At 33.9% G+C, this 14,167-nt stretch overlaps 1 protein-coding gene across 9 annotated transcripts in view; it reads right to left on the bottom strand.

Moving 5' to 3' along the window:
- Window positions 1-204: 204 nt before the first annotated feature.
- LOC126760304 (homeotic protein female sterile) overlaps window positions 205-14,167 on the bottom strand; it is a 29,707-nt gene continuing 15,744 nt past the window's right edge. For all 9 annotated transcript variants that reach the window (XM_050475836.1, XM_050475843.1, XM_050475844.1 and 6 more), the window contains 5 exons: window positions 6,083-6,144; window positions 5,517-5,796; window positions 2,441-4,646; window positions 2,196-2,370; window positions 205-1,865 (listed from right to left, as the gene is read on the bottom strand). In XM_050475836.1, coding sequence (XP_050331793.1) covers window positions 1,800-1,865; window positions 2,196-2,370; window positions 2,441-4,646; window positions 5,517-5,796; window positions 6,083-6,144 — 2,789 coding nt within the window. In that variant the 3' untranslated portion in view covers window positions 205-1,799. The remainder of the gene's footprint in view (window positions 1,866-2,195; window positions 2,371-2,440; window positions 4,647-5,516; window positions 5,797-6,082; window positions 6,145-14,167) is intronic.

Genomic DNA, 14,167 nt, shown 5'->3' with positions numbered 1-14,167 from the left:
TAAGATTAAAAAGCTTAATAAAAATAAAAACATAGAAGCTCAGCTGCACACAAGAGGGTTCACTTACAACCCTCACAAAGCACCAACATGCACCCAAACACTTACCCTTGTGCTGAAAACTAAAGTATGATCTGTTGTTTGCTAATTTTATTTCAATTCAGCCAACTTTTGGTTTTCATTCCACTTAAAAGTACACATGATTGCTATTTTTTGTAATTCTTTTTATTTATATATTAAATACTAAAAACTAAATAAATGGTATTTTAATATTATTTTTTCTCTCATGTGTTTACATCATTTACTTTTACATAATTTTTCTTGTATGCACACTGCAACAAATTGTTTATTTATATGCATATATATGTATAGGTTTTATCAACGTTACAATTATCTTTTAATTTTCATAGTTTAAATTATTTTTAATTTATATTGGTTCATATTATTATGAAGTGTTAGGTATTCAGTTTTGTTTTAGTAAAAGGAAAGAATAGCCTTTATGCTAATTGTTGTAGTGTTCACGTTTATTAACATTATTGTTGTTGTGTTTTTCTAATTATTTGTTTTTGTATATATGCATATATTTATTTATTGATTTATATATAAGTGTATGTATGATTTTAATTGTTTGCAATTATACAGTTTGCAAGTCATTAAAATTATATTTATTTATACATATACATATATATATATATATGTGTGTGTGTGTGTGAACGCTTGTGTTTAGAGCTACTATGCTATTGTTTATTTATACAACATTTGCGCTTGCTAGCCAAACAGACAAAGTGAATAGAATGCGCAATATTTTGAATTTTTGCATTTTTTGCTTGATTTTTTCTGCTTTTTGCTGGCATTCACACAAAACCACAGCACGACTCTTATAACATATACATATATATATATTATATGTAAATATATAAACGCGTGTGTGTGTGCAAGGGGTGTGTATGTGTATTTGTTAAAAAAATGCTGCTATTTTATTTTATTTTTCTATAAAACTATATAATATATATAATATTTTTTTGTTTTTTTTTGTGTGTGTGTGTGTATTCTCGTTTCATATCAACATACAACTGTTTATTATTCATTTTATTAACATTTTTTTATTATAATTATTGTTATTATTTATTAATTTATTATCAGCAACAGCTAAGTTCGCTTGTTTCCGTTTTGCTGCTTTCTTTAAGCCAACACAAACTCACATCTTCAGCTGTGCTCCGCTTGTCGACCATCTTCCGCTCTTCATACGTAAATTAACGGTAAGGAGCCGAACTACTGTTGCTCATTCACACATTCAACGCTTGCTTCCTTCCTTTCCTATGCTCTTGTTTTCTACGCTTTCTAAACGTCGTCCCGTTATTTTGCTTTCACTTACGTACTACTAAAATTTAATTATATTTTTAATGCATTTTTTCTGTTCTTTTGACTGTTTAGTGCGTTTAGCCAAACAAATATCCAGCATTAATGCTTTTTTTTAGCTTTCTTACATAATTTGGATGAATTGTAGTGTATTCTACACTTAAAACGCTTCAATCGCAGTTGCCATTGAATCTTAAATGGATTTTAGGTGCATTGAAGCAATTTTCAATATACATATCTAACTCCACTTTGTTATAGTTGTTGTTATTGTTGTTTAGACACAATTTGTGCTGGCTTTCATACACTCGCACTATTTATTTATATTATGTATGTATATGTATTGATCACAAACCTGCATTATATTAGGCTAGCACTAACTGTTTGTAGTATTGGGTATTCAATTGAGTTTTCTACTCTACAACACTGCTGGGATTTTTTATTTATTAAAGCGATTCTTCGAAGGCCGCCATTAGATCACTTTGCATATTCATATCGATTTGACCAGCCATCTAGAAAGAAAGAGATTTTTTTACTAGGCATGGTTTTGAGCAAAACTCTCTAACTTTTCACTCTATCATAATTTAAATATTTCAAAATAAAATTTTTAGACAGTATACTGCCTTCATTTAGGCGTAACTAAATGCATAGCCTACATTTCGGCGTAAACTTCATACCTAAAAGTAACAAAATTCATAGTTTACATCTAGGCGCAAATTGTATGCCTAAACGTATACCAGCTTTTTATAAAAAATGCATAGCCTACATCTAAGCGCACATCCATCTGCATACTTTAAAACATATTGCGCTAGGACTCCATTTTTATTTTGAAATTTACTTACCGCTTCACGGCGTCGTCGCTCCTGTTCGAGACGTCGCAGCTCTGCACGTCTTGCCGCGGCGCGGTCTTGTGGCGATTGTTGCGCGGCACCGGCCGGTGATCCGCTGCCCTGCGGTGACGCTTTGATATCGTCTACACGTGAATTCTGCACCTGAGTAACGTCGTGCACGCTTTTTCTAATTGTAATAGATAAAACATATACAGTAAAAGCGCGTGTCCCGCATGATTTTCTCTACAAACGCTTACCTCCCACTTTCCATGTTGACGTCAGCTGCCGTCGAATGCATATGTCCACCGCCACTGCTGTTGACCGCATGCCCATGACCGTGGCTAACGTGTCCGTGCGAATGCCCGTGCGCATGCGCCGACTGTGACAATGATGCTGCCGATGCGGATGTGTGGTGACCAGCGCCACCACTGCCACCGCCCGCACCACTAACGCCACTCACTCCACCGGCAGTGCTACCACCGCCGACACCAACGCCAATGACGTTGGCACTAGTACCGCCAACTGCGCTATTACCGTTACCCGTTACACCACCACCCACACCAATTGCGCCCAACGGTTGCTTGTGATGCTGCTTACGCTGTTGCTCCTTTTCGGCCGCCTCCTTCTGTCGTTTTTGCTCCTTCTCAGCGGCTTCCAACAACTTCAGGCGATCGGCTTTCTCTTTGGCTTTGTTGCGGAACTGTTGGAACGAATCCATGGCGGGTTTAGGCTTGTTGGAAGTCGGTGTATTTTGTGGCGAACTGGCCGATGCCAGTGACGACCACGAACTGGCATTTTTAAGGTTTTGTTCGTGCGCCGATTTGAAAGCTTGCGCGAAATTCGCTTGATTCGAGCCCAAACCGCTGGCACTGCCCAGACTTGCGGCTGTTGGTATCTTCAGATCGGATGGCGATTGTTGTGGCGGCGCTACTTGTTGAACCTGCTGGTGTGGTTTCTTCTCAGGTGGACTAGGCATCATTGATTCGATGGGCTTGGGCGTGATAAGTAACTTATTGGGCTGAAGCGGCGGTTGAGATTGCAATAATTGCTGTGCCACTTGATGATCGCTCAAACCGAGCGCATTGGCGGCATCTTTCTTACCACCACTCAGTGACAAGTTGCCAGGCATACCCGGTGCGCCACCGCCCATCATCATGGCGGCAAGAAATTCGTTGTGACTACCACCCATCGATGGCAATTGTTCGAAAATTGAACCAGTGCCGGCGCCACCGGCATGGGACAGCCCCAAACCGGCTAACGCCAGACTATCTAGCGCACGATCAGCAGCGCTGTTGTAACCGTTATTGTGTGCGTGTTGTTGTTGCTGTTGATGGTGCTGTTGCTGCGAATGCGCCATGGCCTGTTGGAAATGTTGCGCGGCCACCGCTGCGGCCATTGTGCTAATCCGATTGTTGAGACCCTCGCCGAGCTGCATCAACGGGAAATGATTACCATTCATGCCAGAAACGTTTTCGGCGGCATTCTTCGATAATAACTCCGACATTAAATCCATATGATGATGATTGCCGGCATGCGCATGTTGCGCAGCTGCCTGCTGCTGCTGTTGCTGCTGTGACTGCTGTAATGCGCCGAAAGCTTGCTGCGCTGCCGCATTTTGCCCATGGTTACCATGTGTGAGTTGTTGCGGTTGTTGTTGCTGCTGCTGTTGTTGTTGCATTAGGTGGGCATTCATGAGGAAGTTATCCGCGACGCTTTTGGCCGACCCTGCCGTTATTAATGGCTGCTCTAGCGATGCCAGCGACTGTTCAACGGGATCATCAAATTGTGGAATTTGTTTGAGACCAGCAGTCAATAAGGACGATGCCACTGAAGAGGGCACCGACGCTGGCACAACAGACGAGGGCGCGGTGACGACAGCAGCAGATGGCAGTAGTGTATTTGGCACACTTGAGGGTAGCGTGCCAATACCCAAACCGCCAATGCCGGCTGCATCAGCGACATCCATCGGTGTCGGCGGTGGCAGTTTGTGTAAATTACTGGCAACACGTATGCCGCCAATATTTGTGGTAGTTGTGTTGTTGTTATTATTATTATTGCCGCTAGTGTTGCTGCCGCTGTTAGTTTGTGATGTAGTAAGTAGGGAGCCAGTCAGCGACGCTGCGCTTGCAGATGAGGCGAGTAGTGCGGCGGCAGCGCTTGATACCGTTGGCATTGTCAAGTCATTGGGACCGTTACTGCCCGCTGCACCGCTGTTGGCGATGCTACTGTTACTTATTGTGGTTGCAGCTGTAGTACCAGCCGCGGAAGCTGCAGTGGTGCCGCCGCCGATTGTTGTTGCGCCGCTCATGGCATTTAGAGCACTACCAACACCGCTACCAACCGAAGTCGGTATTAATGATGTTTTACTGCTGTTATTGTTGTTAAGTAGGGCAACAGCAGACATGGCTGGATCCGTCGCAGCACCTGCAAGCGTCGTTGCTGCTGTCGAGGGAGTAACACTCACTGTGTAACACAGACAATGGAAGAAATAAGACGATACGAGAGGTTGCCAAGCACGGTGATGAAGAAGACATGACAGAAAAGGAGAAGGAATAAGATGTTTTTTAATGACAATAATTATAGGTAAAACTTCAATGTAAAGCAAAAAAAAAATGTAAAGGAAAAATGTACAAATGCTTCAACTAATTTTTCCTAACGGATTAAATTTAAAAACATTTAATGCTAAATTTCTTGAACATATCTCGTCAAATATAAAAGTTTTCTACACAGGAACAAGATTTTGATCGCTCAGTTTGTATGGCAGCTACATGCTATAGTGGTCCGACATTGGCGGTTTCGTCAAATGAGCAGCGTCTTGGGGAGAATCGGAGGTACTAGTTCCCGTATATACAGACAGACAGTAAGGCACACGGACAAGCCTAAATCGACTCAACTCGTTAGGGTAATCAATTATGTATATAAAAAAAAATAAGTTGAAGTTTGATTAGAAATACGAAAAGACTTTTTCGACTACCCAATATATATTTTACAAGGTCCCTGGCGTATCTTTTTAGTTGATATAAACTTCGTGTTAAACTTCATAGACTTTGTTCAGGGTATAAAAAATGTTATATAACTCAAATTGGTGTTTTACCTTACGAGATTGATAGAAGAGGAATTGGTTACCACTAACCGTTATCTAAAAATGCAATAGTTGATAGAAATCATCGAAAAAATATAGGCCCGATAAGTTAATCGGAATAACCAAAAGTAATCGATTTTTTTGAAATAATATCGATAGGGTTTTTTCATAAAATCGATTTTTTCTCTAAAATCTACAAGTGTTATTAATTGTACCCTCAGTTTCGTTTACAAACCCTTAAATGTGCTTACTTTGTGTTCCACTACCCGTAACTGCGTTCAGCTGTGATGTAGGAGCGGTCATTGGCGGCGCCAAACTACTCGTACTTTGTGTTGTTACCCCCGTAGCTGGCACACCGGCCATTGTCGTTTGTAGATGCTGCAATTGTTGCGTTGCATTTGCCGCTTGCTGCGTTGCGGCTATTGTGGACGTAATTGAGGTTGAAACTGCTGCAGGATTACTGCCAATGCTGCCAACAGTTGTTGCTGTATTCAGGCCAACACTGGTGGGTGCTATAGTTGAATTATTTACCTGTGCAATGTTGGGGAGGAAAGTACAGATATATACACATTAAACAATGAGGGAGTGAGCATTTTTGGTTGACAGTTGATTTGACAGCGAATGCTTAAAGATAAAATGCTTGACACACATTACACACTCAACACAGATACGCAGAGGAGTCGGAGTGGCGGTTCATATTAGTTAGGCCCCCGATCTTTGTTTTTGGTGTTGTTGGATAATGGATTTGTGTGTGTGTGTGTGTGTGTGTTGGGAGTTAGCTTGGTCTAATCTATAAAGATTGTTGTCTGGTACTTACATTATTGCTACCACTTGAATCACGGGGTTTCTTCTTTCTCGGTGGACGACTATCAATATCACCTGTACGCAATTGATAAAAAAAAAATATTTTTTGAATTTAAATTGTTTACCCAAAAGTATAAACAGTGCGGTTATACTCGATTTTATTTAAAATATAATTTTTTAGGCGCCAAACAGTAAGTGAAAAAATCGTGACCCGCAATTTGGATATTTCGAGAACCATAAAGCTATACACCACTAGTGGATTATTGGAAATTTTTACCGTTATTCACTTAAGCGACTCAGTTAAGAAATTAAATAATTACAGGATGTATGGATAACATAACGATAATTAAAAATATCGATAAAATTATCAAAATAATCAAAAGTATCGGTAGAATAATCATAATTATCGAAATAATAATCAAAATTACCATAAAATAATCCCAAACATCGATGAAATAGTCAAAAAATATCGATAAAATTAACAAAATAATTGGAAAAAAATACAAAAATTACTATAAAAATATATCAGAAATATCGATTACATGAAAACGATAATTAAAATATCGATAATATAAAAGCTATAATCAAATATGTATATCGATTCCGAAGTGAAAAAAGCTAATCGAAGGTTATACATTTGTATTGTATAAAATTAATTACACTGATTTTTTTTTTCAAAAATATAGAAAAGCACTAGATTAAAAATAAAATATTTCAAACCTATAAGAAAATACAGCGAAAGCTTAACGGACACTCCGCTGAGCGAACATCTTCTCCATTGACTGTGCTAATTGGCCGGTCTCAACATTTGTTGATGTTTATTATAAACAATCTATTAAGCGGACCGAAAGGCTGGTCCTGATTTCACTGTAATTGTAATCGAGAAATCTGTTTTTGAAAATTCTTCACTTGACAATTACCTAATTTTGACAAATAGACAATACTTCTTTTTAAATTAATATATGTATAGCATAAAAATATCGATAGCAAAAAAAATAGTAATATCTACAAAAAATCGATTATTTTTATTATTATATAATTATAGAATTTTTTTCAAGTAGTAATTTCTAAAATATTGTAAAAATTCAAATACTAAAGCGCTACTTTAAAAATTATCGATTACTATTTTTTATTTCGAAATATCATTTATACCCAAAACCTATCGATTCATAAAAAAGTTTTTTAAGCTAACGATTAATTTTTAATAGCCGAATACCAAAAACCGACTTATCGTTTACTATTTTTCATTTCGAAATATGATTTAACCTAAAAATATCGATACATAAAAGAATTTTTTTTTAAGTTATTTAATATTTTGCGCTTCTAAAATTTATAAGTTGACAACTAAAAAATTAAGTTTCGCAATTATCGATTACCATTTTCCTTTTTCCCAAGATGCTTTATATGCTAGTCGAAAAAGTCTTTTCGTATTTCTAAACAAACTTCAACTTATTTTTTTTTATTTATAAAATATGTTCATATCTAGGAAGTGGTTATAAAAAATTATGTACTCAAGCCGTAATCGATAAATATGTAACTATTTCACATCAATTTTCCGTAACCTCCCCAACCACAAACATGATTTTCAAAAGAACCAACCTAAACAACTAACAGCCGCAGTAATGAAAAGAGAGCGAGCTTTCAACTTTTGCTTTCATATTAGACAATTTCTGCCATTACCTACTAGATCTAATTTACTGAATATCTTAATGTAGATAGATTGTAAATAAAGAAAGTTAAATAAAAAAAAAAATATTAGACAATTATACGCACGTAAATAACTGGTAATTAATAACGCATTTTGTTTTATTTTTTGTGAACTTCCATTTTTAATGATATATATATTTATATATATATATATATATATATATATTAATCAATAATTATAACTTATTCAGTATTTGTTGTTGCTGCTTGCTTACATGCTTACACGGTTATAATTTACCGCTCGGCGTTTACTTTTTGCTTTTGCTTCACTATCTTATTTTCTCTACACAATGGAATTGTGAAGATGCAGAATTCTGTGTGTGTGTGTTTTTAACTATGTATGTGAATTTTACGGTAATTTCCGGTTTTCTAACTTATGGAATTTGTTTTATTACTTTTGGAGCATCAGTTATTTTTACAGAAGTTATTTTTTTGTTTTCTTCTGTGTGTGTGTGTTTTTTCAGAATTTTTTTTAATTACTGTTTCCACTAATTTGCATTATACCTTAAACGCTATTGACAATGATGTTGGGAAGTTTACTCGAGACTGTTTGCTGTTTGTGTTTATATGATTGTTTTACTAATGCTTTTGTGGTGTTTATAGAAAAAGTTTTATTTGCCAGTTATTTTAAAAATAATTTTACTTGTTAAGAGATGATAATTTGTGTGTTTTTACGCGCATATCTTCTATGTTTTCAATTAATTTGTAGAATTTTTGTTTCTTGCAGAAAATGGCGCTTTTTAGCGTTTTTGGAAAATATTACAAAGTTTTAATTAATAGTTTTCTATGCAGTTTTTTGTTTAATGAATTAATCTTAATTTTATACCCTTTGATCTAATTTTTTATGTAACTTTTTTAGTTTTAATTACTTAGTTAAGTAAAAATTGTTTTAAACTAGTGCAATATTTACTGACACAGTACTATAATAGTAGATTTATATTTATAACCAATTAATTTTTAATTTTTTTTCATATTTTTTTATTTGGCGGGTTCACGCAGAAAAATTAAAAAATCCTATTATTCCTAGTTAACTTAAGTGCAAAAAATCTTATGATAAAACATTTTCAGCGTTGTTTGTGTTTCCTTGCTTTTATGCTTAAAATTTAATTGCAAAACGTTTTTTTTTTAATATTGTTTTTTATGCTTTCGATTGAATGCAACTTTACTTTCAATAATTTAATTTTAAATTTTAGTTAATATTTAATGCATGTGTCGCTTTCTACTTTTTGTTTATTGTTTACTATTTTTGTCATCAATAGTTTGTATGAATCTGTATGTATTAAAAAAAAAATCAAAAAACAAAAAAATATGGTTTCCTTATAATGCAATTGAGTGCGTATGCACACTATGTAACAAATTTTAGTGTTTTGAACTTTCGAAAACATAACGTTTTCGCACAAACGCATATTTCAGCGCAAGTGCGTATGTGTGTGTGTGTGTGAGTATGTGGCAGCTGTCGAAAAATGCGTATACTTTGCTTAGTTCGGACAATTGTTTTGTTTTGTATATTTCTTACTAACATATTTAATTGTATTGTATAATTTTATTATTTCAAGCTTGTCGGACTGTTTTTGTTGTTATTTTTTTATTGCGCTTGTGGCAACAATTTTCGTGTTCACAAGACTACGACGCTTTTCAAACAGCTTTTTTGAGTTTTTTTTAGTTTAACTACAATTTTATGTTCAATTTTCAGATTTTTCCAATTCTATTTTTTCTTACTTTTTACGCTCTGTAGTTGTAACATGTACAGATTTACAGAAAATCGTATTGTGTTTATTTGTTATGCACATATTCTATGTAAAAGTATTTAAAAATAATATTTTTTACAGCATTATCGACTACAATATAAAAAAGAAAGCTTAAAACATAATAAAAAAAAACTATATGTTGTGATAGTAATGACAAACGGCACTAAACTAAGGACATTAATGTATATTTCCTTTGCTGCTCTTAGAAAAAATAACACATGCACGACAACAGGCGCGGGCAAACGGGCGTGTGTGGAAATGGACGCAAGTAAAACGGTAAATTAGGAGAAAAAAAATCTAATAACAAAAAATAAAAATAAAACAACAAGGCAGCGGCTGTTTAAAGTGTGTACAATATTATAGAGAAGTTTTGCTGTTGTTGTAGCGAGCAGACACTTCATGTTCACTCTATTTTGTCGCTTGTTTGCTACTGCAAATCAGTCATTTTTTTGTTAATATTTTGAGTATAGTTTATTTTTAGTTTAGTCTGTTATTTAATACTTATGAAATATTCGAAGTTGCTACAAGCGTGAGGAACGACCTCAAAATAAGCCCTTCACAGGGCAGTCGTTGCAAAGTAAGCGGAACGGACACGGATTTTTATCCAAGCGATGTTAACTCGGCACCATTTCGCGAAGTTGCTGTAGGAATGTTTTCTGCCGCTACAACAACAATCCAAAAACAAAGTATTTCGTTGTTTTCTTTAGAGGATTACGAAAAATTAAAAAAAAAAAAATGTTGCGCACCACAAATATTTCTATGTAATTACATATTTTTATATTAAAAAGCCTTTTAATTAAATATTTTAATTTTTAAAGTTTTCTGAAGTAAAATTTTGCCGACAGAAAAATATTTATTCAGAATGCGCGCCAAAAAGTATGCAATGTCTATAGGTGCTGCACAATGCGGTTTTTTTTTATAAAAAAAATATTATATAAGTGAATAAAGTTAATATTTATGCGAATAAAAAATATATTTTAGTATATTATAAGCACAATGCCTATGCCAAAGCGCTTCTAACGCTTAAACATACCTAAACATACTTTTATGAAGCATACTTTTGGCAGCACAATATTAATACGCATACTTTGAGGCATTTAGCGTGCTGTATTTGTAACTACAACTTTGCTCTTTTTGCATAAGCTTCCACGGTTGTTCAGGAAACCGGCCTAAACACTTCACACTTTTCAATGAGGCATGCCTCGATGCAAAAATTAGTGCTAAAACTTTACTAACCTCAAACTGTCAAACCTTTTTTTTTACTATTTAACTGTGTTTCAATTCTAAAGCAAGAAATGTTGTCACTACTAGTAGTGACTGCTGTCGGCAAAACACCAGCTTCCCTAAAAAAATAAACTAATTTCACTTGCGCCTAAAACACACCCACCACCCAATGTTTGCTCTGCGCGCGCTGCTTACGTAAGCGTGCTTTTGTCAACTTATGATTTTTACATGCTCTTTTTTACATTTTCATTGCAATTATTGTTGTTGCATCAACAAAATTAATATTAAAAAATTTTCACATTGCGAAAATTTGATTTCCATGTATTAACTGTTGTTTTGTTTTTGTTTTGCTTAAGAAATGGGCTTAACGAAAAAAAAATTTGCTTTGTTCAACTTTTTCTTACGTATTTTTGTCGTAAAAGTTAGCTATCATATAATCTCTCACTCTTTATATATTTGTGTTGTTTTTTGTTGTTGCTGTTATACCTATAAATATTTTAGCTATTGCCTGTGAAAGGGAATTTCTCTCATCATCATTTTGGTGCTCAACACATTTGTCACTCACACTGTACAAAGCATTTTGAGAATTTGTTTACCGTTACGTAACTATAAATTAAATTTAATTTAAGAAATTATTGTTATGCTCTAAGTTACTTTTGTTGAGTGACTGTAGGTGTGTTGTTGTTTTTTTTCTTTTCTTTTACATCGCTGCTTGATCTCGGCAGAAGGGCGCAGCATTGCATTGGAGGTTTTACCGCATTTGTTGTTGTAAAGCATAACGCGCGTGCACGATCAGCTCATTTATGGCAATTAGGAGTCTATTTAATGATTTTTTCCGGTTGAGTGCGACCTTTTCGAAATCCTTTACCGTTTGAACGATTTGCTTTCGTGTTGCCGAAATCACTTCTGGCTCTCATACACTCACTGCCCCTCTCTCTCTCTCTCGCTCTGTATCTCATTTTCACTGGCCCTCAAACGTATATCAACTCTGGGCTTTTGCATAGTACACTCTACATTTCCGGTGTTTTTCTCGTTTCTGTTTTTGTTTTTTTTTTTTTCATTTCGCAGTGTATGCACACCGTTGTTGTTGTACCGCTTCTTCTTTACATTTCTTTTAATGTTCACTAATTATTCAAGCTAAAATTGAAAATTTCAAAAAAAAAATACATGTATATTCGGTTGTTTGATTTTTATAGTAGTTGTCTGACGCTATAACGGTAATTGTTTTTTGTATAAAATTATGATTTTCTCACGCGCATTTTTCTCGCACAAAAGTTGGCAAGTGTTGGCAAAATTAATTTCGTGTATTTTTCGTCTATAAAAATATGCAGAACCATTACTTAAACAAAAACTTCTGTATTAGTTAACGGTTATCAAGTTGAAATTGTGGGTAAATTTTTTTTGTTGTGGTTGTTGTAATTTTCTTTCTTTACTGGTTTTGTTGTACAAAAATCAAAATGAATATCAATTAATCAATCAATCAATTAATTAAGTATTTCGTATGCATATTTTCGTTTTAATTTGAGATTTGAGCAAAAAACGTGCAAACAATGTGTAAAGGGGAAAGCCGACAGCCGACAGCCGAAAAATTAGTTACATTCGATTTAAAAAAATATATACATATATACATATATATATTTTTTTTTTACAATTTCTCTTTCCATTTCTTATGTATTATACTGCTTTAGCACAATTCCTCTCTTTTGTGATCCGTGTAAACGTTATTGTTGTAGCCATTACAGTTGTTAATGTTGTTTGTTATACAGCGAACGGTAGACTCCCAGTGGTGTGTTACAAGTGTCAGGCGGCTTCAGTATAATCAAAATATTATTTAGATTATATAACTTAAGTTTCGAATTAGTCTATGATCGGCCTAAACGCCCAAGCGCGCTTGAGAATTTTTAGCTTTCATATATGCTAGCCATTTTCTGCAGTTGCTTTCACAAGTAATCTCATGATTGTGGACATAAGAAGCTCACGTCAACAAAGTTCGTGGTTGATACATGATTTCGAGGAAATAGGTTCCGTAATTTTTTCTTTTTTTTTTGGTAAATTTGTTTGAGTTAAAAATTGTAAAATCAAGTAATTCACAATTCGCAATTAAATTCTTTAAAAAAAAAATTGTATATATATTAATAGTTGAGTTGAGAGTTGCAATGAACATTTTTTTTACTAGAAAAAGCTACGCTATGTCTTCAAGAAATTTTTTTGTGATGAAAAAATTTTTTAGATGAATAAAAAATATTTTGATAATTTTTTCAAAATTTTTTGTGATAAAAAAATTTTTTAAATGAATAATAAAATATTCTGACAACTTTTTCAAAATTCCATATCGAATTTGCGTGCTATGTGGGAATTTATGCGGCTGTGGCAACTAAAATAATTGAAAAAATTGACTTTTTTCCACATATCTGAGTGGCACAAGTTTAACGGCATTAAATATGTTCAAATTGGCAACTGCAGAGACAACAAAGGCCGTAAAAAGTGGGTATTTATGCGGTTTTGCAAATAAAATAAACGAAAATAACTTTTGCTCAGTAAAATGAACAAAATTTTAATTAATTTAAAAAAAAAAATTTACAAATAAAAATTTCACATTTTTTTTCTCATAAAAAATGAGAGAATTTGCGATTTGAATTTCTTAATTAATAACATTTTTAATAAAAAAAAAAAAACTTTTTCACAAATAAAAATTTCACTTTTTTCATAACCGAAAAATATAATTTTTTTTAAATATCTAATAGGTAAACAGTACAAAAAAAAATTAGTTCAGTTACAGCAAAAAACGAAACTGTTCCGAAAATTAAACAAATAAAACAACGCGGCCTACTCATACAGAACAGCCATGTTATATAACAAGCTTACTGTGTGTCGCAGATTAGGCGATGCTCAGCTGCTAATTTTATTCGCGAATTTGCATAGTCTAATTATAATTCATAGCCTAGTTTTTACACATTGTCTGCAAGTGTTCATTTTCATATGTGCGTGTGCGCCTATTATGTAACTTTTTATAAAATTTTAGGTAACAATTGTTGGTAATGATTTTTTTATAATTTCATACGTTTTTTTGTTTTGTTTTTATTTAGGTATTTTTTTTGCAATTGTTCGCCAATTTTCAGGCAATTTCGTTCTCAAGGCAATTTATTTACATATTTTGTTGTTGTTTTTATTTTCAAAAATTCATTTCTAACTGATTTAGTATTTAATTTTGCAAATATGAAGCTTAGAGGTTAGCATTTGCAAAGACGAAGGGTTTGAATTAGCAAAAATTGAAGTGCATTCTCCGCCGCTTTTGCTAACGACGCAGTGATTGTGACGAAATGAAAGCATACCATAGTGAATTTTTTAATGTGAAGATTTTTTCAAAATATGTTTATCATCGTTTAATATAAATGAAATTGATTTTATGAAGCTTTTAA

Source organism: Bactrocera neohumeralis, chromosome 5 (genome assembly GCF_024586455.1).
Source record: "Bactrocera neohumeralis isolate Rockhampton chromosome 5, APGP_CSIRO_Bneo_wtdbg2-racon-allhic-juicebox.fasta_v2, whole genome shotgun sequence".
NCBI classification, from domain to species: domain Eukaryota; kingdom Metazoa; phylum Arthropoda; class Insecta; order Diptera; family Tephritidae; genus Bactrocera; species Bactrocera neohumeralis.
Note: the sequence above shows the minus strand (reverse complement) of the source record. Positions and strands in the feature narration are given on the sequence as shown.